Genomic DNA, 24,885 nt, shown 5'->3' on the forward strand with positions numbered 1-24,885 from the left:
AAAAAAGAGGGTAACATCAGAAAGACAACTTGTAGAGTGTCTTGGGATGTTTAGCCACTCATTCAAGTACCTACAGCCACGTATGTGGTTGTTAACATGTGAGATTCCGATTGGCAACACTCACAGATATTCCTATTTTAACCCAAACCCTGCACCAGTACGAAGAAGGTCCTTGGATGATATCTTCAGGAAACTCTATAAGTCCATTTGCCTTTGTTTCAGTTTGCTTTTTGGACATACCACAACCTGAATGAGTAGAACCTTCATGGAGAACAAGAAGACACCAGAGTAACATGGGCCTCAGCCTATATGGACACACCGAGATTTTTTTTTTCCTCTAGTCTTTTCAGTTCTTAAAAGCATCTGCAAAGTTTTGTTTTTTGGCCTACCTCCATAACACAGCAAGTTTTATTTTAGTTAAGTTATTAATAAGTTCATGCAGTATGTCCTTGTTCGTATCCCTGTCTTGTACACACATACAGTGATTATGTGATTATACACATACATATACACGTGTGTGTGTGTGCATAAGATGTAATACACTTTTCAACTTCTCAGCTCAGCAAGGAAGCAGTAAAGGGAGCTGCTGACTGACATCTTGGGAAGACTGCCCACTTGATTTCTCCAAATCCGATTGAAGCTACACATTCATTTAAGTGTGCTCTTGTTATGAAGAGGGACAGAAAGAACAGCTGACGGAAACACAACCCCTTGTATTCTGCAGTCTGCAATGAGCAGCTGGACTACAAAAGGACAATTAGGCGTGACAAAACAAACAAACAAAAAACATAATGTCCCCTTCTCCACCATTCTAGCGAGAAGTGAGAAGAGAAAGTTGCAGTCAAGAGAGCATAGAGCATGCTGGCAGGAGGTCAGGACACAAGCCTTTTTTAATCTCTCACTATCTCTCTCCCTCTCTGTCTTTCTCGCACACGCACTCACTCGTCCTCTCTCCTCCCCTCGAGATGGAGAGACAGCTTTGGTTGGAGGACGAAGAAAAACAGGGATTTTGCACGGTTTAGGGAATTGGCCAAATTAAACGTAACCATGCTGTTGTTATATCACTCTCACATCTGGCCCCCGGGTGATTGGCCGGGAGACCTCGGTCGCGCTTGTTGTCGGTGCGGTCAGGCTGGGGGGGACAGGAGACGCATTGTGGTCTGTCGATCCAGTGCGCACTGACCATGCCTCCGGCACGGCCCGGAGCAAGAAACTTCTGTCACCAACTACGCCCGGAAGTTTGCAGGATCTTCACGGCAGCGCGGGTAAGCGACCTGTGGCAACAAGTTTGTGGATCCGTGTGTGGTCGTTTAAGGTTTCTTTTTTAAATTATATTTTTATTCCACCAGTTCATAGTCGCGATACACGAGCTGTGCTTTATTTAAATGTGCCAACATCTTGTATCCATCCACCTTCATGACACTTTCTGTAGTCCTTCGATTTTAAAAAGGAAATACAACAAATGGGAGAAACTTACCAAATAAATGAATAAATAAATAAAAGGTTGCATGACGGCACATGTGTATTCACAGTAAGAACTTAACTCACAATACATGACAACTGTTTGAGAGCATGTTACACTAGGTCCTCCTCCTCATTGCCACTAATCTGCGAGATGTTTTAGATAAAAAAAAAAAAAAAAGGTAGGCCTGGTGCTATGAGTAACTGCTAGACCTAAGAAACCAAATGAATGTTTCTTCAGTTATTGATCTACACAGTGAAAAGTAATTTTTCACACACAAAACAAAAATAAAAATCTGAACGTTTAACATTTATCCATAAACAGACAAGTTTTGCAAATAGAAGTACTGCTGTTTAATAATATGATTGACAAAAGTGATTCCACCACCATTTATTGCTCTGCTCTGTTTTCCATTTCCATTTACAGCTGGCTCACACAGTTGGGTTGTGTTGTGTATACGTCTACTAGAGCTTTTTCTCCGTAAGAGAAGTTTCAGCTAGATCCAACACTGAAAACATACTGAGAAAGTGACGTTCACGACTAACTGTTTACCTCAAACGTTACAATTTATGTGACTGTCTTAATTAACTTCAGCTGTCATATTTCCGTATACAGTAGTCGACATGTCATGAGTCCAACCTCACTTTCTTTATGGATCAAAAGTATGTGTCATTTGTTAATTTCATAAGCAGATGTGGTGATTCGCCCAACATGCATGGTGTATTTTGGCATCTGCGTGTGCGTTTTTGTGCCTGCGTGTGCATGTCTGTTGCTTGTTTGTACGCCATCAGAGATTAGTTGAGATGTAATAGAGAGTCAGACCAGATGGCCATATTTTCCCCGTCTGGGTCTGGCACAAATAAAAGGTTTCTAAAAAAAATAATGTAATATTTCTGTAAATGAGAAGGGCTTAATCCTCACTGTGGAGGAAGAATGCCAGCAGGAAGAGGAGGAGGAGGAGGAGGAGGAGGAGGAGGAGGAGGAGGAAGTGGCGGGTGACCTGGCTGGATAGTGGGAGGGCTGAGAGTGTATAAATTTCATTGCTTTTTAGGTAAAGAGAAACCAAATGAGGTATATGAGGTAATGTGAGGTGTGGCACGCAGAGGATAATTCACATGGTTTAGAGTTGACCTTTTTTTGTGACAAAATCAAATTTATGATGTAGAGTAGTTAGTTCTTTGTCGCTTCGTCACATAAAAAATGACCTGGGAATGGGCACGTTAATCCTCAAACTAAAGTGGAACTGCAGCAAACCAAAAATATTTATTTTCTCAGTAAATGACCTGTTGTGGTCCTGGTATCCTAGCTGGGTTTCTGCACATGTGTGAAGGATGGTCATAGCAAACTTTTCGTCAGTTGAGGTGCACATCTCAATATTTTATTCGTTGCAGGCACGCCAAGTAGAAGCATTAATTATTCGTGTTTGCTAGAAATATGAGTAAGCATTTCTGCATTTACCTGCAGATATATAAGTTAGTGTTTGTTAAATTCATTTCAAGTGTTTGGTAGACAGTTGCACCAAGATGTGGGAAATACAATATTTTTGGAGACGCCTCCAACCATCGCAGCAGGTGAGCTGGTGTTTATTATTTATTTTTTTTAATAGCAAGTGAGTGACACATGGAAAACTCCCCTGTGTCTCTTTAATCTGTTTAATCTATTTGAGTGGATGATAGTAGTCTGCGGTATGCCTGTTGGCAAGTCCTCTTCTCTAGAGAGCCCTGGCTGCGTGTTAGATGCTCCACAGGAAGTTTTTAATTTATCATGGAGTGATATGTTCTGTTTTGATATTGGGTTATAGTTAGGGTTGTGTAGTGTGTGTGCGTGTGTGTCTTGTCAAAAGGCCAGGGGAGGATTTTGGTCCCAGCTGCTCTCCACTGAGACTTGGCCTGAAGCCTGCAAACACGCCCATGTCAGCATCAGCAGCTTACATCTTACGAATGTCTCGTGGAGTCTGCACGTAAAACCACAAATCTGCTCCAGACAGACATACGGAGTAGTAAAAACAAGGATAAAAATTAAGCAGTTTGTCAGGATAGCTCATCATCGTCAGCCGTAACAGGTCTGAACCCAGAATCCTGGTGTTTAACGCGTAGCAGTCATTAGAGCATGCACCCTCTTCGTCCGTGCTGGTCGTCGTTTGGGTCTTTGTATTTTTATACATCCGACTCTGTGTGTTTCAGCTATGTTCATTCTTCTGTTCAGATAGACTTAATAGACTGGCTTTAATGATCCACAAGGGAAATTACTTGGTCACAGTAGCTTAGTTGCACATAAAAGTATCACAAGTAAAAATAAAGATAAAATAAAATTAAATTAAAATAAATTTTTAAAAATAAGTATTATAGTGTAGTGAAAAAGTAATTGGCAAAACAGTGTCCATGTGTCCCACAAGTAAAAGATTGTCTTTGGAGCTTGGTGATCAGAAATGCAGTGCAGGGCCAAATTCACTGAGGGTCATTTTGCCTCCATTTTTAGCCCTGTTAATGAGAGGCAGCGTTTGGCTCTGGTCGTGAGAACTGCATTACCAAATGCACCTGTGTAATACAATATTTAGGAAGCGGTTTAAAGGATCAAGAGAGAGCGATACGGTTAATTAAAAAAAATGTGTGATGTAATGATGAAATAGATTAATTATATGCACCATCTGGGTCACTATCTGAAAAAAAAAAAAAACAACGACAACAACTGCACAGTATGTGTGACAGTTTGTGTGCCAAATACACATCTGCACTGTATGCGTGAGCTTATAAATGTTATATCTCTCCCTTTAAAAAAATAAATGAATGAATGCGGTGGATAAAATTCCTTTGTCTTTCAACCTAGGTACACTAGGCAGTGGGCATAACTATTCGCAAGCCTGGAAATCAGCCCAAACATCAGAACATTTCTGTGGAGGAATGTTGGTCTGGAGTTGCTCCGTTTGGATGTGCACCAGCAGATCAGCAAACTTTCTGTGGTGATGGACAGAAAAATGACAATGTTGTCATGAACGTCATCTGATTTCAATTTGACTTCAGACTATATTTGTCCCAGAAGGGAGATTTGTTTCCACAACGAAAAAATGGTTCAGGACTTTTCAGTTGCATGTAGAGATATTATTTTTCTCCATGCCTTGTTACCAGGTTTATATTCTAATAAGAGTTGAGTTGTGCCATGACTAGTATCATCTTTGGAGGCCTATAGTTGGTAATACAACTTTTACTTTACAAATTACAGATCAATAAAAAGGATTCAGCAATATTGCCAGCCAAAGTGTATTTAAATACCACGGCTACCATTAAAAAATACTTTAATCTTTTCATGCATACAGCAGAGGAGACAAATCTTCCTAGACTTGACAGCATGGAGCCAGCTGGAAAGAATTTTCATTAAGATAATATTCTAATTTCAAAATAAGTCCATGTAATGAGAGGAGTAACAATGATGAAATTAACTTCGGGAAGGCTATAGGAACAATTCAGGAGTTCTCAAGTTCTTTATTGTCAAATAAAATGAATAAACATGATTAAATGGAAACAGGTGCATTCAATCACCATTTGCAGAATGTGGCAACACAGGAGCGCTCCTGGCACGTAACAAAAGGATTAAAGCTGACTAAAAAAAAAAAAAAAATGAATTAATCACCGAAGTATTGCAACCATAATCGTTTTTTTGTTGTGACACTCTGTACTTAACCCTGTTAAGTCGTAAGCTCAGTCTTAAAGAGGGTGACCAGACATCCTCTTTTTCCCGGACATGTCCTCTTTTTGAGATCAAAGATGTGTCAAACCGAAACTTTAAAACAGTTTCAAAATTGTCTGGGATATTGTTCTGCTAGAGCCTCAGATACTTTTACATCGCATTTGCGTTTATTCTTTATCATGTGAAAAAAGGTTTTTGCAGGTCTAGTGAAAGTTTGACAAAAACCTGAAAAGCTTTGAGTGAAGCAAGTTTGAAAGTGACTAAACATCATTCCTGAGGTTCCTAACAAACCTGAATCTTTAGTCAGTGTGTCTGCATTCTGGGCAATACATGTGTGACAAGTTTTGACAAGGATGTAGAGTGGAATAAATGAGACAGATGCAACTTTAGGTTCTCCACTTATACTTGAAAAAAATAAAAAATAAAAAAAACAAGGTATATAACTTAAAAATGTTCTCATTCAATCTGAATTCTCTTCATTCAAACGCTTTAAAAGTGTAGGAATATCAGTGTGCATGTGTGCTTTCTGTGTTGGTGTGCCGATCTGTTATGACTCACTAGTATCTGTGTTGATCTGACGGAAGAGATCCTCCAGCTTATAGCACTGAGCTGCCCAGCCTGCATTAATCTTCTTAATAGGGTCAAAACTCTGATCCAAAAATATCAGCTCTACCAACCAATGCCGTCACACAAACACATCCCCACCGCACCCTGCCCGTTCCACCCAACCACCCACCTCACAGAAACAAGTACAAGATTAACCATGCAGCGCTCGCTGTGCTTTAAGGGGAGACTGTCCTTAATAGAAGTGCTCTACACAAAAATTAAAAGCCAACACTTACTTTTGTCCATTAAAAGAAAAGAGGCATAAAAATGACTTTAGCCCGGCTGGAGAGACACGGTGCTTGTGTGTGTTAATGAGCACGTTTTTACGTGGTTTTATCTTTTAGTGGTCACATCTTCACAGTGCTCAGGTGGCGTACATGACCAAGTCTCTGATATTCTTCTATCACGCCACATAAGGCCCACGTGAACAATTTAATTGACCCGGCAGATCTTTTTTTTCCTTTGGCATAATCAGTTTTTCTAACTTTCCTACGCAAACAACTTTTGGAAGGTCGGGCTGGCCTCCAGGCTTGTTCACGCCACACTGCTCTACTGAATAACTCAAACCTAGCTGTTAAAATTACAAAAACAATAGTTCACTAATATCCCTATTTGCATGCAGTAGGATTGTTTCCTTATTTTTGTGTTGTGTTTTTTCTTTGGGCAGCACAGTGATGCCTCATAGCAAGAGAGTTCGGTCCCGCCAGCCGCCTGGCCACATGGCTTCTCTCTTGGTATAGCCACTTCCTCACACAGTCCAAAGACTTTTATTTGATAAACTGGTGAACGGTGAGTTGTTTGTCACTTTGTGGTGACCTGTCCAGGATGTACCTCACCACTTACCCAATAACAGCTGGGATAGGCTCCAGCCCCAGTGCTTAATTCAGAAATTTCAATCAGAACATGCCATTTAATCTTAATATCAAATATGAATGTGCATGTAAGTAATGATATTATTATGGAAAGTGGAAAACATTACGAGTTAAATATTTGACATATAAATGCATTTCTTGCCAAACCGCTAGAGAAGGAGCGGGTGTAGTTAAGCTAGATCATCCCGAACATCTGTTTGCACACATGCGATCAAGTCAAAGGGGATAGCTTACTAAAATGTACAGCTCAGCGCAGCGTGCATTAGGCGCACATATTTTTGATGCAGATCCACCATTTTTTTTTTTTTTTTTTTGCCTCCCTGATGTCTTCATCGGTGCATCACATGTAGCAGGCCGTTATCTCTTGGGTTTCTCTCACCGTGACTCCCTGTGTATTAATAGCGGGGCGAGAATAGTTCCACCACCATGGGTGGGCCCCATGCGACACAACGGTTTTACCCTGTCCTGCCTCAAGTGAAGGTCACTCTGCATTTCATCCTCACGTGCTCTGTAGCAATTTAAAACATTATATTTATTATATGCAGTTTTTACTATTCCCGTTTACCTAATTTCCCTTTGAGGATGAATAAAATAATCTATCTATCTTAATGTATGTTGGTTTCAATATCATTATAATCAGAAGAACTTTGGAGTTTAGTTTTGTGCATCCGTTTACTTTCCTACTTTACTGCATATATTTTGGTTGTTTCCGTCCTTTAATTCTCATGTATTTACACACGTATTTATTTCCAATCAGTGCCAGTGTTGAGTTAGCATCTTAGAGTTCGCAGGAATCATCTAGCCTCATATTGTAGTGTCTATGTGTACGCAGAGAACAGAATATGAACATGGCATGATGATTCGTAAGCCGTGTGGCGATGCATTCTTTCTGCGAGCTTCACTGTGTTAATAATTTTGGACGTTGCTAATTATTGAGAACACATTTTGATAAGCGTCCTCGACAGGCTCCATTTGATATGGTTGCATGGGTAATTTTTTAATTCAGTGACAAGCGTGACGAGTCAAACTGAAGGACGTAAAAGAGAACGAGACGTGTTGATCGAACCGTGTTGACAAGGCTCCCCACACTAGCCGTTCACACGTACTCTTGGGATTGTGAAAGTAGAGTCGTGGATCCCGTGCATGCCTATGGGCAGAAATATATTTAACAGTGTGAGGACAGGGCGGTATGGAGACCGTGTGGCATGTGAACTAAGATTACATATGACCTCTGTGGTTGGCAGAGAAATGCCTGAGGACCCCTTAAGATCGTAAATGTCTGATTATTTCAGTTGGAATGGAGCAGATGTTAGACAGTAACTCAGGCTGAAAGTCATTCAGAGTTCATGTTTCTATGGTGTGCAGCGCTTAAAAACAATTTTTTTTTTCTAAACAGGTTAAAAGAGACACCAAAAGAGCTGAAAGTGAAAGGTAGGGGTGAGGAAGGAAAGGAGTTTTGGTTCCTCTTCCCATGTCGCTCTCTCATCATGTTTTCTACCCCACTGCGTTGAACATGTTAACGGAGTTGTTAAATATCAATTATTTAGCGTGATACTGTAAATAAGTTAGATATGGATACGACCTGTGTGTGTGTGTGTCTGTCTACGCTGAGTGCGCAGGGTAAGCGAGTCAATCGCGTTGACATCCGAGGATCTAATCACTCTGTTCCAGTCGAGGAGCCACTGACTACCCCACTCGGTTCCCTTAAAGGGAGCTTATGACACACATGCCTAAACACAGAAGTGCCTGCTCACACCTCTACGCACGCGCCTGCATCCAAAGTGGTCAACCTTTGGACTGGTTTACACAGTATTACGTCTGTAACACGCCTGTTCACATGCTTGTTTGCAGGTGTGTGCATGTGGCCTTTGCAACAGCTCTAGTTTCTACTCTAGCATAAGGTTACCCAGTGTAGTCCACGACTGATCAGTCATTCTGATCCCGGAGGAGAAGGTACCAGAAAGCTGCAGCTCAGGCAGAACTTGCGAGGACACTTGTCTCGTTCTCTCGTTGCTTATTAAGGGCACATTGTATACATGCAGTGTGAAAGCCTCCTGCAAGGTAAGATGTGACTATAAGGTGTTTGTTTCTTGTTTGTTATTATTCTGTCCTTGAGTCTGCTTGGGATGTTTTTAATGTTTCTGTTGCTTCCCATCTTCCTTTAAGGGTCAATGGAGCAAATTCTTCAGACACTGATTTCATGTGTCTCGAGTAGCACTGTAATTAAAGATAAATAGCTGAAGCGTCTGTCTTTTTGGATAGTCAGAGCTGTCCTTTGTGTTTCCATTACTTTTAAGAGACAAAACGTTAATGGTTCCATCTGTTTTAATTGAAATAAGACATTGGCGGCGTATGGAGTTATTGGAAAAAACATTAGCCAATATCATTGATTTCCTGATATTGATTGAAGTTGTGGTTGTGTCAAATGACTTCATTCCACTAATGTGATCTACGATGAGAATAGACGTTGATTCTGACTTAACTTGTTCACATTAAATATATTTACCAGTCACAGTTTTTATTCGCCTTTTCCCCTCCTTGTCGTGTTTCTCCCGCTCTCGATAAATCACTGTTCGTTCCCTGTCAGGGGTCCTCTCTCATCATGCTGTCTATCCATCCACCCACCTATCAACTCCCATTCTGTCTCATTGTCACTTTCCTTTTTTTGCAACTCTGTCCTCACTCCACCCACTCCATCCACCCACATCCGTCTTCCCAACAATTTTCATGTCATCCTACTTCTGTCTCGCTCCCTCTCTCCCTCTTTCTGTCCCTTTCTGTCTCCCTGCCCCCCACCAGGATTGGTATCACTGGCACTGGTTTTAGGTGGTGACTCATCTCTGGAGTCTTTAATTAAACATCTGCAGGCTTTAGCCAACACACACACACACACACACACAGATACACACACACACTCACATGCACGCATGTTAATCACATCCACACCTCGCAGATCAGTGTACGATTTCATGTGATCTCTATCACAGATATATTAATACAAATGCAAACACACACAAAATACCCTGAATAGAGAATAGAGGTGGCACAGTGTAGTGTAAATGTGAGCCACGGTGGGAGAAGCCAGCCACATGCTATCACTGCACAGCCAGTTAATTATGTACTAATGTATGCACAGCCCCAGTTACCCTGCATTAGGGTAATTACCGGGTGTCCACTGTGAGTGCCTTTCCCTTGACCGGGTTTTGAGTTGGGGGGTTGTTTTTGTGCATGAAAAAAATACTGTCAATTCCAGTATACGAAGACAAAGTGGTTTGATCAGAGATGTTTTAACTTTTGACAAATGAGACCAATCTGCACTCACGTCAAAATACTTACTTGCTGCTTTGTTTAATTGTCTGCTGTTTTCACAGTTACATGACTCATCGCAGTGCCTCCACAATCTCAGGCTGTGAAAACAAACTCTTTTCTTTCAAAAAGAGTCAAATATTCTCCAACTACTGTTGCAGTCTCTTCATTTTTCTTTCCAGTGTCTCATTCCGTCCACTTCTTTCCTCTCCTCTATTCCACATCTATTTTATTGCTGTTTGAGAGGAGATGGGTACCTAAAAAAACAAGGTGCCATGATAGTGTATGTCACATATCCTCGCCACCGGATGACAATTAACCCACAACAAGCAGAACTGACAGAAACACACTGACTCTGTTTCTCTCTGTCTCTGCAGGGATTTGAGGGAAAAAACACTCCTGTTGTTCTGTTACTGTGAGTTCTCCTGCAGACTGGATGCCCTGTTACGCTGCGCCTGATTCTGGTGACTGAGCCTACCATCTGTCAGTCTGTGTGTGTGTGACTGTCTGGCTTTGCACTGGCTGAACTAAAGCCATGGAGGTGGCCCTGGTAGACTTTGAGAGCTTGGATGGGCTTGATGGCAGCCTCGAGGATGAGGCGGACACCTACGCTGATGAGACCACAGCCCTCACAGTGGACATGCCCCCAGAGCACAACAGCCCAGACAGCAATTATCACCTGCGAGCCCCTCAGCTGTCCTCCACATCCTCCCACTACAGCCCTGTACCCTCCTGCATGTGGGAATCCACCTTGTCTCTGGCGATGCCCCAGACGCAGACACTGGGAGTACCCCAGTCTCCGACAATGCCAACTCCACGCAGACAAGGGCGCAGCAGCTGTGCAAGCATACTCTCTAACTGGAAGCTGCTGCTAAGCAGTGAGGCCACGAAGGAGAGTGAGACGATCTTCAACCGGCTCGCCAAGGAATGCTGTGAAGATCTCTTCGTAGACAAACGAGGGCTTGATGATGGAGACCAGAAAGTCATCATCAACATTGCCGGTCTACGTTTTGAGACACAACTCAAAACATTGGACCAGTTTCCCGAAACACTTCTGGGAGATCCACTGAAGAGGATGGACTACTTCGATCCAATGAGGAACGAGTACTTCTTTGATCGGAACAGGCCGAGCTTTGATGGGATCTTGTATTACTACCAGTCAGGGGGTAAGATAAGACGACCCGCAAACGTCCCCCTTGATGTGTTTGCCGATGAAATTGTGTTCTACGAGCTTGGAATAGAGGCCATGGAGCAGTTCAGAGAAGACGAAGGATTCATAAAAGATGTTGAGGTTCCTCTCCCTGATAACGACATTTACAGGCAGTTCTGGCTGCTGTTTGAGTACCCAGAGAGCTCCAATGCAGCAAGAGCTGTAGCACTGGTGTCTGTCTTTGTCATTGTCATATCTATTATTATCTTCTGCATGGAAACACTGCCAGAATTCAGAGATGACACCGACCCAATTGTCCCCACATCTGCACAACCTTTCAACCAGTCCATAGGCTTTGCTTCTGGGGTTCCACCTGGCGTGAAGCCCACAACTCTCACTGATCCTTTCTTCATCATTGAGACTGCCTGTATTGCTTGGTTCTTCTTTGAACTTTGTGTGCGATTCGTTGCCTGTCCAAGCAAAAGTGAGTTTTTCCACAACATCATGAACATCATTGACATCATATCCATCATGCCCTATTTTTTCACTCTGATTACAGAATTGTCCACAACGCCACAAGAGAACTCAGGACAGAACATGTCTTTGGCCATTCTGCGTATCATCCGTCTGGTCAGGGTGTTTCGTATATTCAAACTGTCACGTCACTCCAAGGGGCTGCAGATCCTGGGGCAGACTCTGAAGGCCAGCATGCGTGAGCTTGGTTTGCTCATCTTCTTCCTCTTCATTGGAGTCATTCTTTTCTCCAGTGCTATCTATTTCGCAGAGGTAGATGAGCCTAACACACAGTTTGTGAGCATACCTGATGGATTCTGGTGGGCTGTGGTTACCATGACCACAGTAGGCTACGGGGACATGTGTCCCATTACTATGGGGGGTAAGATGGTGGGCACCTTGTGCGCCATTGCAGGTGTGCTGACCATCGCTTTGCCTGTTCCCGTCATCGTTTCCAACTTCAACTACTTCTACCACAGAGAGACAGAAGCAGAGGAGAAGTTGCCCTTGACAAATGCTGCTGAGGAAACCATGAAGACTAATGCAGAAACCAGACAGGGTAGTACTATGTCTCTCAACAAGGCCAACGGCATCTGGCAGTGACAAAGGGAATCATTGATAGGAGAAAACTGTACGCAAGTAAAGGAAGTACTTTTACTCAGACTTAATTGTAATGGAAGTGTTACTGCCGAGTGTCCAAGGTTGCTGTAATGGGATCAATTAGACATTCACCTCACCTTGTAAAGATTTGTTTTATAATAATAATGATGTTGTACCACATTTACCTCTTTTGCGTCTAATATGAAGATGACACTTCATTTTCAGGAATTTATGTCAGCACATCTAACACCTACTTCATAATAGGAGATTTAGCTGCATCAATACAGACGAAAAAAATTCTCTGTTGTCATATAACAGACTTTATTGTAGCATAACTTTGCTCTTATTTGTATTGTTTTGGCCATGACTCCTATTGCGTGCGTTGGTCAAAACTACAACAGTTTCATTTGGTGTCATGCAATGCTTCAACTGAAGCACACATAACTCAGCTGCAGTGATGGTGGTAATGCGCTACGTAGTAACGCGTTACTCTAATCTGATCACTTTTTTCAGTAACAGTAAAAGTCACTTACGCTACAAGTCACGTTTTCAGCATGAGAACAAATCGCATGTAATACAACAATGGAGGGAGGACTGTGATGAGCATTTTTGAGTTGGAAATACCACCACTGGAGCAGTGGTTAGAAGCACAACTGGAGGCCGAAGCGTCTGAGGTGTGGCAACTTTTTAAATTTAAATGAATTTAATATTCAAAAATGTTGCACATGGAGATGATGCAGATATGCAAAACTGAAAGGAAAGATGGCCAGTACTCAACAAATAAGACCAAGGTTGTAAAAAAAGAAAAAAAGAACAGTCACAACTTATAGGAACAACTTGTGCATAGTGTCTAGAATCATATCTCTGCTGTATTTATTCAGTGTATCATGATAATAATGTATTTATCCATTTTGACTGACAAGTAGGACAGGAGAGAATTCTCCACTACTGACAGTCTGACTCCACATTATGTATTATAATGGAGTGCCTTAATTAATGTAATGTTGGGTTACTGTTGAATTTGCCATATATAATCATACTGTAATACTAAGTATCAATGTATCCGCAATATTTCTGATTTCAGATTGTTTGACAGTGTAGAAGTTGTAAGCATTCTGTCTTCATCTGGTATTTTCATGGGAAGAAGTATAGGTATATTGAACATTTTGAACGGGTAGTGAATCCTACTTATTTATGAGGGTGGGATGATCATCCCAAATCTGGAACATCAGTCAGTTTGGTGGATAACTTAATTTAGAAGTTGATGCTACAGTTATGAAACTGCACTTGAGGAAGAAGCCAATATGATTGTTTTGATAAGGAGAATAAAGGGAACTGAGAAAGAATCATATGACATTAGGCCAAAAATGTCACATGATCCAGGTTGTTTTACAGGAATACGTGTAGAATCAATGTAACATACTTCTGGTATGTTTTATGAGTGTTTTTTTTTACAGGTGGAATGTAAGTGTCACGTTCATCTGGCTCCAGGAAGACGATGTTACATCAAAATGGCTTAAGACTACTATAATATATGCATTTCTGGTTGAACATATGATCAGATCAACACTTTAGAGTGGCAAGAACCTATTGGAATTAGGTGGGGGCAGTTTGCTGTGATGGCAAGAGACAAGATGATGTTTTGTATGCAAAAGATCAAAGGTCAACGTCACTGTGACATCATAATGTTGTGCAAAAATACTTTTCTTCTAAGTCTGTATTGTATGAGTGTGGACAGTCATGGTTGTAAGTGTAACTAGTCCGTGGAAGCATACAACCACAAAGTGTTCATTTTAGTTTCAGCCTACACTTTGAAAGATGTATTTCATATTACGATTTGTGTGAAACCAGCTGAAATAGACTGATAGAGAGATAAAAGTTTAATACAGATTACTACATAAATTAGTTCCATATGGTTGGCCTGCTTTTTCTCTGTGTGTCTCCTGCGTGTTTGACAATCAGCTTCATGCCTTTTCGATATAGTCGGCCCCTTGGCTGTTCAGATATCATTAATGGCATCGTCATGGCTACAGCAGACCAGAGTTTATTACACCAAGAAGACCACTTCACTGTACTTGTATGTATGATAATGACGACTTACTGTGATGTAGATGCAATACACTCTGGAATTTTAAATCGATGTCTTCTCATGCTTTATGTGCTCTAACGTATCTGTAGGAAAGTGCGTGTCTGTGAGTGTGTGGGTATGTGTGTGTCTGTGACCGAGAGAGAGAAAGATAAACGAGGTGTAAGCGGTGTTCCCCGTCAGGTAAGAAAATCCCCCGTGTTATATAAGATTCCATCATTACTTTCATTAACCTGTCTCTGCTTTCACTGTAATGCTAGTGCCATAGGGGCACTCACAAAGGTAGAGGTCACGTGAACGGGGCATGCAGGCCACCGTATCACTGGAAGTCTCTCAGACGTCAACAGGATGTCAGATTCTGGTTGACATGGAGAGGCATGTTTCTGACAATGGTTGCTGGCTTCACTTGATACCCCCTACTCCCTGAACTCAACTCAACACCTCATCTGAGACGGAATAAAGCTTGTGTCACCTGAACAGATCGTAAATGTGGTGCATCTTTATTTATCGATCCGTTTCTCGCAGTCACCAGCATGACGCTAACGTGAGCTATTGCTTTCTTCAAGTGTGATGGTGTAGAGACATGAGACGTACCAATGGTGATGAGAATAGTTATTTATAAGGAATAATAATTAAATAATAAAAATCTTTGTTGATCAAGTCAAGTCTAGATGCTTCTTCACCATGAAGAAACGCATACTGTGTTCATATAAATTGATGAAAACACATTCTAATTATGTGACGGGAAATTATTTTCAGGTTAAACGTATATAATTTAAAATCCAAGATATTGTGTGTAATGCACTTTTTACAGTGACTTGTTACACTGAATGTCTGTGCAGAGGCAGAAAATATGGTGAATATGACAATATTTCTGAGATATCATAAGTGACCATGTGCTTTTCTTTGTTAATGCTGAAAATGAGCCACAAATATTGAGTGATATGATATTAAACTTCCGATTTGCCGGAAAAGTTTTAATTAGCAATGTAAATTAAAACATTCTCACAGACAACTTTAGAGCCGAATTTTATTCTGTGTCGCAGCTGTTAAGTCATTATGCAGGGACCAATAACACGGACAGTGTTTGCCACATATCGGACAGAACGCTGCTGAAAAGAGCAGATGAGCATTATCTGACAAAGCTTGCCCCTAAAATTACTTTCTAGCCGCAACAGCAAAGCAGTGATTGTGTATTCTCCTGAAAACCTTCACAGTGGAAGGCCAAACTGAATGGATGCGACATCAGAGATGAAATGTGCCTCAAAAACGAGGGATATTTAAGGTCAGCGAAGGAAAACGGAGCTGTGAATGATAAGGGAGAAAGGAGGCATGAATGACACTCGGGAGGAGACGAGACTGGGGAGTTCACACGCTACCTGGTCAGTGATAATGGGCTGTCCTGCACATAGATAAGTTACCAGCGTGCACGGAAATAGGTTGTAAGGGAAACAGATCTCTGGCTGACACATAAATCTGTAACACTCACATGCTCACACACACACACACACACACACACACACACACGTTGTTAAAGTTTAAATAGAACTTAGTTTGTCAGTAAATTAGTGTAGTTTGTGAAAGTCTGATAATACAGTGTGATATATTCTGATAAGACTTGATCAGGCTAAGCAAACATTGGAGATTGGACATTCGAGAAACTGCGGTGTCAACATCTGGCATATACAAAAAAGTAGTTTTACTTACTTGACACAACATGCCACATTTCGCACATGCCATTAGAGAAGCATGCAGTCACAGTCCTGGTATGCATTAAACTGCCTCCACTTTCTCTCTGTCACTTACAATACACATGTACATCTACACACAGTATGTAGTCCTTAATCTCCATTAAGCAAAGCGTTTATGTATGTCAACTAATTGAGAGCCGGTGGGACTATTATGCTGTGCGATAAAAACAAGTGTTTAAGGAATTAGTTAAGTCTCTTACTGTTTCTGTTACACCAATTCAATTGTGTGCGTGCGTGTGCTCATGGGGGCAGTGTTTGTGTGTATCTGATACTGGCATGTGTGTGGTTTTAGCATCCAGTCAATCTGACTGCAACCATGCCTGAGTAGGTCACTAAAATTGTATTCCATTACAAGCCACTAGATACCTCATCAAAATTGTAATTGGTAATGTAATCCAAGGGGTTACCCAAACTCAGTAACAGAGACTTCCATGTTACTTTTTGCATAACCCAATAAGGTATGATACTGATTTATATCTAAAGCTACGAATGCACGCAGCAACTTTCTTTTTTTTCTTTTTTTTTTTATCTGGTAATAAAACAAATTGTATGTTGCATGTTTTGGAGGTTTCTAAAGACGTAGGAGTCTCCCTTATTTTTATTTATTTTTTTTTTTTTGAGGTTCAGGAGTGTTCCCCTAAAATATCCCGCAAATAATCCGTTATGATTTTTAACATAATCCCAGTTAATCATTTATTTTGATGGAAGCAACATAAATTGAACCGCATTCAATTTTCCTGGACTGGAGGTTTGTCTGTCACTTAACTTCAGTGTGACTAGACATTAATAAACATAATTACTCCATATATGTGCACAGCACTCCCACACAAACATGTTAAATATGAACACATTGAAATATAACCACATAATGGGATTGACAGCAATAGCCCAGGACAGTTTTAGTGAGTGTATGTCATATATGTTTTTTTTCCTGAACAAAAATCACCTTGTTTGCGGAGGTGACTGCAGGAGTGTTATCTTATGCGTGCAGTGTGTGAAGTTAATCTGCTGGGAGAAATAAGCTTGAACTGCTGAGGCATCCAAGGACCCACACATACCTCACATCAACTGACACACACAAGAATAAAAAAATAAAAAAATAGACTTCACACATTTCCGCCTTAGATAAATGCAAATTTAAGCCAAAATAAGATTTTTTTTCCTGCTGCCACTCATACAGCTGGCTTCCCTGCATGTAATAAGCACTCTTTTTATCGTTTAACTTCAAATGACCTCACTGCATAGTTGACCTTTGAAAAAAAAACAAAATAGAAGTGGACATGAGCGTGAGCTGATTGTGTGATCAACGGGCTGAAGCTGCCCAGTGGAAGATCCCTGTCAAGCGCTTAAAGATGCATGAGAGTGCTCCATCATTAACGAGCTGCTTTGATGGAAAGTTCCACAACTGAGTGAGAGATATCGGGAACGGCAGACCTGCCAGGAGACGGGGGAGGGCAGAGGCTGTGTGACACATGGGGAAGAACCAGCGAACAGCCCTTTTTTGTTCGAGCCGGGGCCTTCCTCCTACTGAATGTGTGTTTGTGTGCTCGTTTATAATTAAATACGTCTGGCGATAATGACCTCATGCCACAGAGGCACAGAGACCCAGACAGATTTTAGTGAGCAAAACACTCAGATTTCACCAGAAAATATATATGATATATGTTTTCTTCTAAACTGCTTTAATTAGATTGGAGTGTTAAAGAAATGGCAAAAAGAAACACTCTTTTGTGTACTGCCTGGCTCAGCAAGAGCTACTGTGGAAAACGAGAAACAACATCTGGTACCAGTTCAAATAAATGCAGGCATGAAACAAACTGATGTGTTGTGGCTCCTCTTATGTGGCTCTTCTTATTCAAAAATACTGACAGCTGATACGGACCGAATTAAATGAAAGTAATGTAACAAAGTACACGAGAGGTGCAGTCTTCATCCATTTCCAAGCTGCATGGAGGGACTGATGCGTTTCAGCTTGCAGACTTTTTTGCAGGATTTTTGGCCACTTTAGGACCAGAGGAGTCCATCTGCCAAGTGGACATTTGAAATAGATGTCTCAGCTCTGGAAAGCTATACAGGATCATCTTAGGCCAGGGGGGAAACGGCACTATATAATTTTCAGGTTAAAAGAAAATAAAAACAAGTATGGATACAATCGTCTCAACTGTGCGCTGGAATGTTTTTGCGCCATGCTTATGTACTTATCTGCCAGTCATGAGAGGATTAGGAAACAGTGGTGGTTTAACCATCTTCTTGTGCAACCAATTCAGAACAAAACTGTGTTTCATTGCAGCCAGTCATGAGATACATGAGAGCGGCTACCTCTGACTCTTTATATTTCTTTCAGAAGGGCAAAGCGGGCTGTAGATGATTAACATTTCTTTGGTTGATTGTTCTTTCTGCTCCAGGGTTATGGCAAATGAAGATTAGTCATTATTTCTACAAACTTATACAACAATTTTTAATTGTTTTTATTGGGAAACAGCCAAATCAAGACATGGGTCTGACTTAGTATTTCTCGAAAGACTCATAAACTAATTAAAATGGTTGAATAACTAGATTACTCTTGATGCAGTGAACTGATATGAGAAATTTGGAACTGCAAGCTGATGTACGTGATCATTGCGATGCCTCCCAATACCTACAAAAATAAAATTCACTCATCAGAAGCACCCTTGTTACAAGAAACACACATTTCTTTTATGTTGTATGCATAAGACACTTTCTTCTCAGTCTAATCAACTGAGCTCTAACTACGGAGAACCGGCAGAAATGGAAGAAAAGATCAGAAACAAATAAATAAATAAACAGTCAATCTGGTCCTGGTTAATACTGCCAGGTCGGGTCGCGGAGTCCTGCAGACAGACTGAGAGTTCACACGACTCATTCATTAAAACATGGTAAGTTCTCCCCAGTGAAACCTGACAACATCTGTCCGCTGATTGCGTCAACTGAATTAATTTAAATCATCCCATCCAGATGCCCCAGATTACCCTCCTTCAGGGCAGATAGTGAATGAACCTCATTTGTGGCCTGTGCCTCTGAAAGGATTTTCTTGAAGTTGCATATCTGTGCCGTGTTTGTTAGGATGACAAGAAAGTAAAAGCGAGCGCAATAAGAAACTGCGGTGGTAATGCCAGTGAAACAGATACGCACAGCTTCACTTTGGCAATTCTTTGAGCTAATTGCTAACACGCTCAGGATTTCTTACCCATTGTGATGTTTACCAACTTAATATTGTACTATTCGCTGGTCAGCCACAACATTAAAACCACCAACAGCAGAAGTGAATGACACTGGTCATCTTATGACAATACAATGTTCTGCTGGGAAACTTTTGGACCTGGCATTTGAGTGGATCTCTAATGGTGTGTAAATAAACACTAACAATAAAGAACAGCCGAGTCAGATGGGAATTAGTTTTGCAGATATTTCTTCATAAAGGACTACATCAAATTTTGATCAGCTTGTGGATGGTTAACGAACGAGATTGACATTTTTCAACGTACTAGTGTATGCAAGCACGTAAATGGACTGTATTGATACGGAGCTTTGGGTGTCATCCATTTACACACATCCATGCATAAATTAGTCTTCAGGCTTCCTACTGCACAGTTTTGTGGCATTCTTGGTTTTGCTCTTTTAAGAGGAGCACGAGAGAGTCAGATGGAGACCGTCTTGACAGGGCTTGTCAGGCAGTAAACATCCCGGGTCATGCTCATCTCCTCAAGGTGCGGCAAGGTGGCAACACGCTGACAATATAAAATCACCAGACCTCCTTGTATTTCTCTCCTCGAAGTCTAAAAAAATGACCAGAAAATAAATAAAATAAAATACACCCACAAAGAACTCTCCATCTGCTCACGTGTCACTACAAATACTCTGTGTTCACCGTGTTGCCGGGCGGATTAGTGCAAAGGTCGCGTCCTTTTAGAGGAGACGAAAGGTTTCAGATACCACCGCGTGTCTCCGCTCTGTCTTTACGAAGCCAGCTGGTTGCCAGCTGAGTGGCAGGATCAGCGGCAGATGTGGAACAGCGGCAGATGCGTGTGTTATCTGTATGATCCATCCACACTCAGTTATATAAGAGGATGCCTCCACAGGTAACAGGAAATCTGCATAAAAAAAGGGGACATGGAGTACAGGGCGCAAAATAGTCTGTTGTCAACACATGTTACCATTCAGGGAGTAAAGGTGGATTAGCTCAAGTGAGTGTGTGTTGCAACTGAGTCAACACATCCGTGGAGATAACTAAAACTTTTGTTTTATTTTTCTCTTTCTCTGTGACTGGGGACTATTAGCTTTGCAAACAGCTGATTAAGTGAATGTGGAAAGTATATATCTATATATATATATGAACTGTAAATGAGACAAAAATCACAAATAAGATGTTGTATTGTTGTTGTTTTTAATCACAATATTTCACTGAAACAGTAGCAGCAAGCACATGCTGTCAAAAGCGAAAACACTTAAATGCAGAATACAAGGCACGTACAGTAAGAGCAGCAATATTTGTTCATCAAAAATCCAAATGCACTTTTATCTCAGTTACAGTTTGTCACAGTGGGGCAAAAGAAAGTCAAAGTTTTTACTCAGTCAACATCAAAAGTGTATGTCATGATGGCAGCTGTGAAAGGAAAATGTGGAACGTGCCGGAGGGCCCTGACACTTACCGCCCGCACTGATGTACGGCCACAGTGAGGTATCAGTGCTCACACTGAAGGGGATGAGAAATGAAAGAGTGCAGTGTTGAAACAACACATCATAGGACAAGTTGTCACCTTTTGTGTGAAAATTAAATTAGGAACACTCCCTGGAGCTCGACTCATCAAAATGGTCGTGGATGCATGAAGGCTGTTTTACACACAAGTCAGCTGATGAACTACTGACTGTTTTTTTGTTTTGTTTCGTGTAACAGAAATAGCAGTGCAGCCTCCCACACCTGACATCTTTTGAATGCTTATCACAAGGCGATCAGTCCTTCTGTCTTTGTGAAGGCTCATACAGTGTCTGATCCTTCAGCCACTTCAGCACCAGGATGACGGGCATGACCCTAAAATACAGACATGATTTAACCCTAGAATAGAATCTATTGAAAGGGCATAAGTACAAAATGGTCGAGTAAGGATAAAATCTATTGTAAAATGAGTAGGTGGTGATCATCCACTAATGGGCGTCATCTTACCTATCATTTAGGTTCTTCTGGAAGCTATAGACAAATACGCTGAAGAAGAAGACGGAAGAATGTTTCACGCAGTACCACATCCAGACAATCAACTCAGGCGCCAGCCTGAACACCACCTCCAGTCTGAGGGAAACAGAGGAGATGCACTTGAACGCACCATGTCAAACTGTCATGCGTTACTGTACAATAGCATTACCAAACCATCAGTGTAATCATATAGGACGAGTGATGTATTATGTGGATCATGGTGGTCAGCAGTATGTGTTTGTGCATTTCAAGCAATACATTTGGGAAATAAACGAATCTGGCGAAGGAAAAAGACGCTAAATGAGAAACTACAGCCAGAGTTTCTTTATTATTTAAGATTGTGGATTTGTATGTGTATCTGTCAGTCTGTTTCTTGAACATGCACGGTAACTGGCAACTTCTAGATCATAGAAACATTGTTGTATTTTGCTGCTGCTGTGTACTTTCTGCTGGCTTATCTGTGCTGCCTTCACTTTGTCTATTACCTGTGCTGAGTCTGGTGCAGGGAATTATACAACAGCATGAGAGGAAGGAGCAGCAAGGACAGGATCCTCGCCAGGAGTCCAAACATGCTCAGGTAAGTGACCACATTGCTGAGCAGAACTGAAACACAAAGATATGAAGATATGCTCAAATTTAAGTGACAGTAAAGCCAGTTTTATATTGTAGGAATGAGGATTTCTAAATCGGAAGAAATTAGAGCAGGCTGTATAACGTTAGATATTTTTGTTCTGTACATAATTGTGTGTGTGCCCAACATTACCATTCTTTACTACGTCAAAATGGAGAAGAGGTTCTCTAACTTGAAATCTAGTGGGTTCCTGCTCAGCAGAGTTCCTCGTCAGCATGGATCTTTTGCTTATAAAAGATGTCAGAGTGGTGGTCTGATTTTCCAGCTTCATCTCCGCTTCCACTTCTTCTTTTTTGTTCTCCAAATGCCTCAGTTCATTATTTTGGTCATAGCTGAGCTTTCCTTGGTACACTTTAGGCATCAGCAAATATGGTGAGAGATCTGCAGGAGGGGGAAAAAAACATGAGAACACAAAATTGAACGGTATCTTGTATCTGTGCAGTTGACCCACCGTTGCTCATGAGGAACTGAATGGCATCTTTGTAGCCACTTTGGAAGGCTTGTTCCAGACTCTGCGGAGAGAATCAACAACACTGAACACTGAAACAGAATTGAATATTGCCCTTTATTCAGACTGTTTTATCATCCAGTGTATAAGGACGAATCCTCCTATCTAGGCTTTGCTATGTTATTTACTGAGGAAGAATTACCTTAAACATGTAGCTTGACAGACATGTTATTGGTTATTGTGAGATATCATTAGACAAAAAAAAAAAAAAAAAAAATTCAAGCTTCATTTGTACAGAAGAAGATTGGGGCCACTGAAAATGCTGACTTTAATCTCAGAATTCTGACCTTTTTCTCAGAACTCAGTTTTTTTTCCCAGTGGCCCTAATCCTTTTCCACACATTTGCTACACTGCATTTGCAAAAAAAATAACTATTACACTGTAAAAGGTATTTAGTAAACTAAATATTGGATAAGGAATATTTATCGGTGAGATACATCCGGGAACTGACCTCCAAAGCCATGGGGTAAAGAGCATTGATGATCCTGAAGCCGTTCGCCATATTGCCCTTGAGCGTGGTCCCACTCACCACCATGTCCAACATGGAATGAGTGTCTGCAGGGCAGATGTCAGTGTCTCCAGAGAAAGGACATATGGTCAGTATGGGGCTGGAGGGTAATGGAAGTAGGGGCTGCATGCTGCTGAAACCGCCATCCATATAGTGCTGTCAGATAAAACGACATACATTATGAAGCCCGCCTAACAAGGTGCCTGGAGTGAGTTTGCGAGAATGGGAGAAAATACTCACTACTCCTCTGAAAGATGGAGGCAGAAAGCCACAGTAACCAGGGACAAAGCAGCTACAGAGCAGAGCCTAGGGACAACGTAGTGATTACCATATTTAAAAGTATAAGTAGCGACTGTAGAACCATTAGTCCAAACATACCTGGACCACATCTTCTTTGGAGTGAAATTCAGTAACGGCTATGTGCTTTCCATCAGTCAGGCGGGTCATAGAAACAGCCAGGCGACCACTTGCCAGTTGGTGCGCATCAGAAGGAAGGTGTTTGTGTAAAATAAACTCTAACCAGTGGAAAACATTGATTGAAGGGTTAAATGGTCCGAATGCAAAAGCCTTCATCTGTTTGGCAAAATGAATCATCTCGTCCCGAATGGCAACTGCGAAACAGATACGTTTAAGTCAGGAATAAGAATTACATTCAACAGAGATACATTTATAGATTCACTTACTCAGGTTCATTTCACAGACCACGGCAGCTGCTACCAGGGATCCGGCAGATGCTCCAAGGACACAAGGCGCCATGTACAATAACGAGGGGGCATTATTTAGGAAACACTGCGCGACCCCTAACTGGTAGGTGGCCAAGAATCCAGATCCAGAGAAGGAGATGGACAAAGGAACTTCACGATGACAATTGGAAACACCAGGGGCCATTTTGTAAACGTTAAGTTAAGAGTTCCACAAAAAAAAAATACAGTCAAAAGTAGACCAAGTTAAGGCACGATGCGAGAAACTGCTCCATGAAAACTGAATGAGGGTTTCAAAGTCAGCGTTTTTAAATGGTCCACATCACAATTAGACATAGCGTATTGGTCATGGCTATGTAACAAAGCCTCTCAGTATCTTTTTCTTATCATGTGTTACGGGCCTGTGTGTGTGTGGCCTTGTCTTTTTGTTCTCATTTCAGGTACCCCCCCCACATCAATCAGCTGATTAGCTGATTGCCAGCTGTAGTCCATAAAGATCCGACCTGTGTGCGTCATTAGAGGAGTGATCCTGCAGCCAGCGTGTGCAGCGTGTTTGTTTCTGGCTGGCATTGTGGTGTCTGAAAAGGCTTCTTCTTGGTTTAAATTAAATTTTTTTGTTTTTCAATTAGACTCATGGATTGGTATCCAAGGTGAGCCCAATTAAGTAAAAAACAGTACATTTGATGGTTGAAGCTTGGTGTGTGTGTGTGTGTGTGTGTGTGTGTGTTCTTGTACAGCTATCTTTCTGAGAACCAGTTTAAGTTTTATACAAACAGATTGAGGACATTTGTGTGAAGTGAGGACATTTTGTCCGGTCCTCACTTTTTTGGCCTCACTTTTTGGCTGTTTTGAAGGTTGAAACTCAGTTTTAGGGGAAAGGTTACAATAAGGGTTATGGTTAGGGGCTAGGGAATGCATTATGCCAATGAGTGTCCTCACAAAGATGGCCATGCAAGAATGTGTGTGTGTGCACGCGTGAGGGTAGTGTGTGTGTGTGTGTTACCTGTGTGTTTATTGATAATAATTAAATGAAATCATCAAAAAATATGTATATCTTTGTGGTTCCTTAAAGGGAGTAAAGTGACTAACTTAAATTACAAAAAAAAAAAATTTAAAAATGGGCCAAATCCCATTAAAATTCCTTTTTATTCTGAAAGGAATGTGTTGAAATTACATTGCGTCCTAAAATGACACGTCTTTTCTCAAGATAATGCTTGTTTATGACATTTTGTTTAAATACATTTGCAGGGTTATATGAGGGACATTATATCGCTAAGAAAATGTAAATTTTATAACAG

General features: G+C 41.2%; 2 protein-coding genes across 2 annotated transcripts; one reads left to right on the forward strand and one right to left on the reverse strand.

Moving 5' to 3' along the window:
- The first annotated feature begins 860 nt into the window (after nucleotides 1-860).
- On the forward strand, nucleotides 861-14,329 carry kcna10a (potassium voltage-gated channel, shaker-related subfamily, member 10a). Its single transcript, XM_047590893.1, has 2 exons — nucleotides 861-1,265; nucleotides 10,308-14,329. Exon 2 carries the CDS (start codon nucleotides 10,466-10,468, stop codon nucleotides 12,194-12,196), a length of 1,731 nt encoding a protein of 576 aa, XP_047446849.1. The 5' UTR covers nucleotides 861-1,265; nucleotides 10,308-10,465; the 3' UTR covers nucleotides 12,197-14,329.
- A 6,087-nt stretch (nucleotides 14,330-20,416) lies between these two features.
- Nucleotides 20,417-24,051, reverse strand: pnpla1 (patatin-like phospholipase domain containing 1). The gene is made up of 9 exons (XM_047591011.1): nucleotides 23,570-24,051; nucleotides 23,265-23,497; nucleotides 23,127-23,192; nucleotides 22,830-23,042; nucleotides 22,322-22,382; nucleotides 22,003-22,251; nucleotides 21,725-21,842; nucleotides 21,213-21,335; nucleotides 20,417-21,080 (listed from the first exon to the last, which is right to left on the reverse strand). The coding sequence occupies exons 1-9, from the start codon at nucleotides 23,772-23,774 to the stop codon at nucleotides 21,002-21,004; spliced, it is 1,347 nt and encodes a 448-aa protein (XP_047446967.1). The 5' UTR covers nucleotides 23,775-24,051; the 3' UTR covers nucleotides 20,417-21,001.
- Between the last annotated feature and the right edge of the window lie 834 nt (nucleotides 24,052-24,885).

Source organism: Mugil cephalus, chromosome 1, assembly GCF_022458985.1.
Source record: "Mugil cephalus isolate CIBA_MC_2020 chromosome 1, CIBA_Mcephalus_1.1, whole genome shotgun sequence".
Classification (NCBI taxonomy): domain Eukaryota; kingdom Metazoa; phylum Chordata; class Actinopteri; order Mugiliformes; family Mugilidae; genus Mugil; species Mugil cephalus.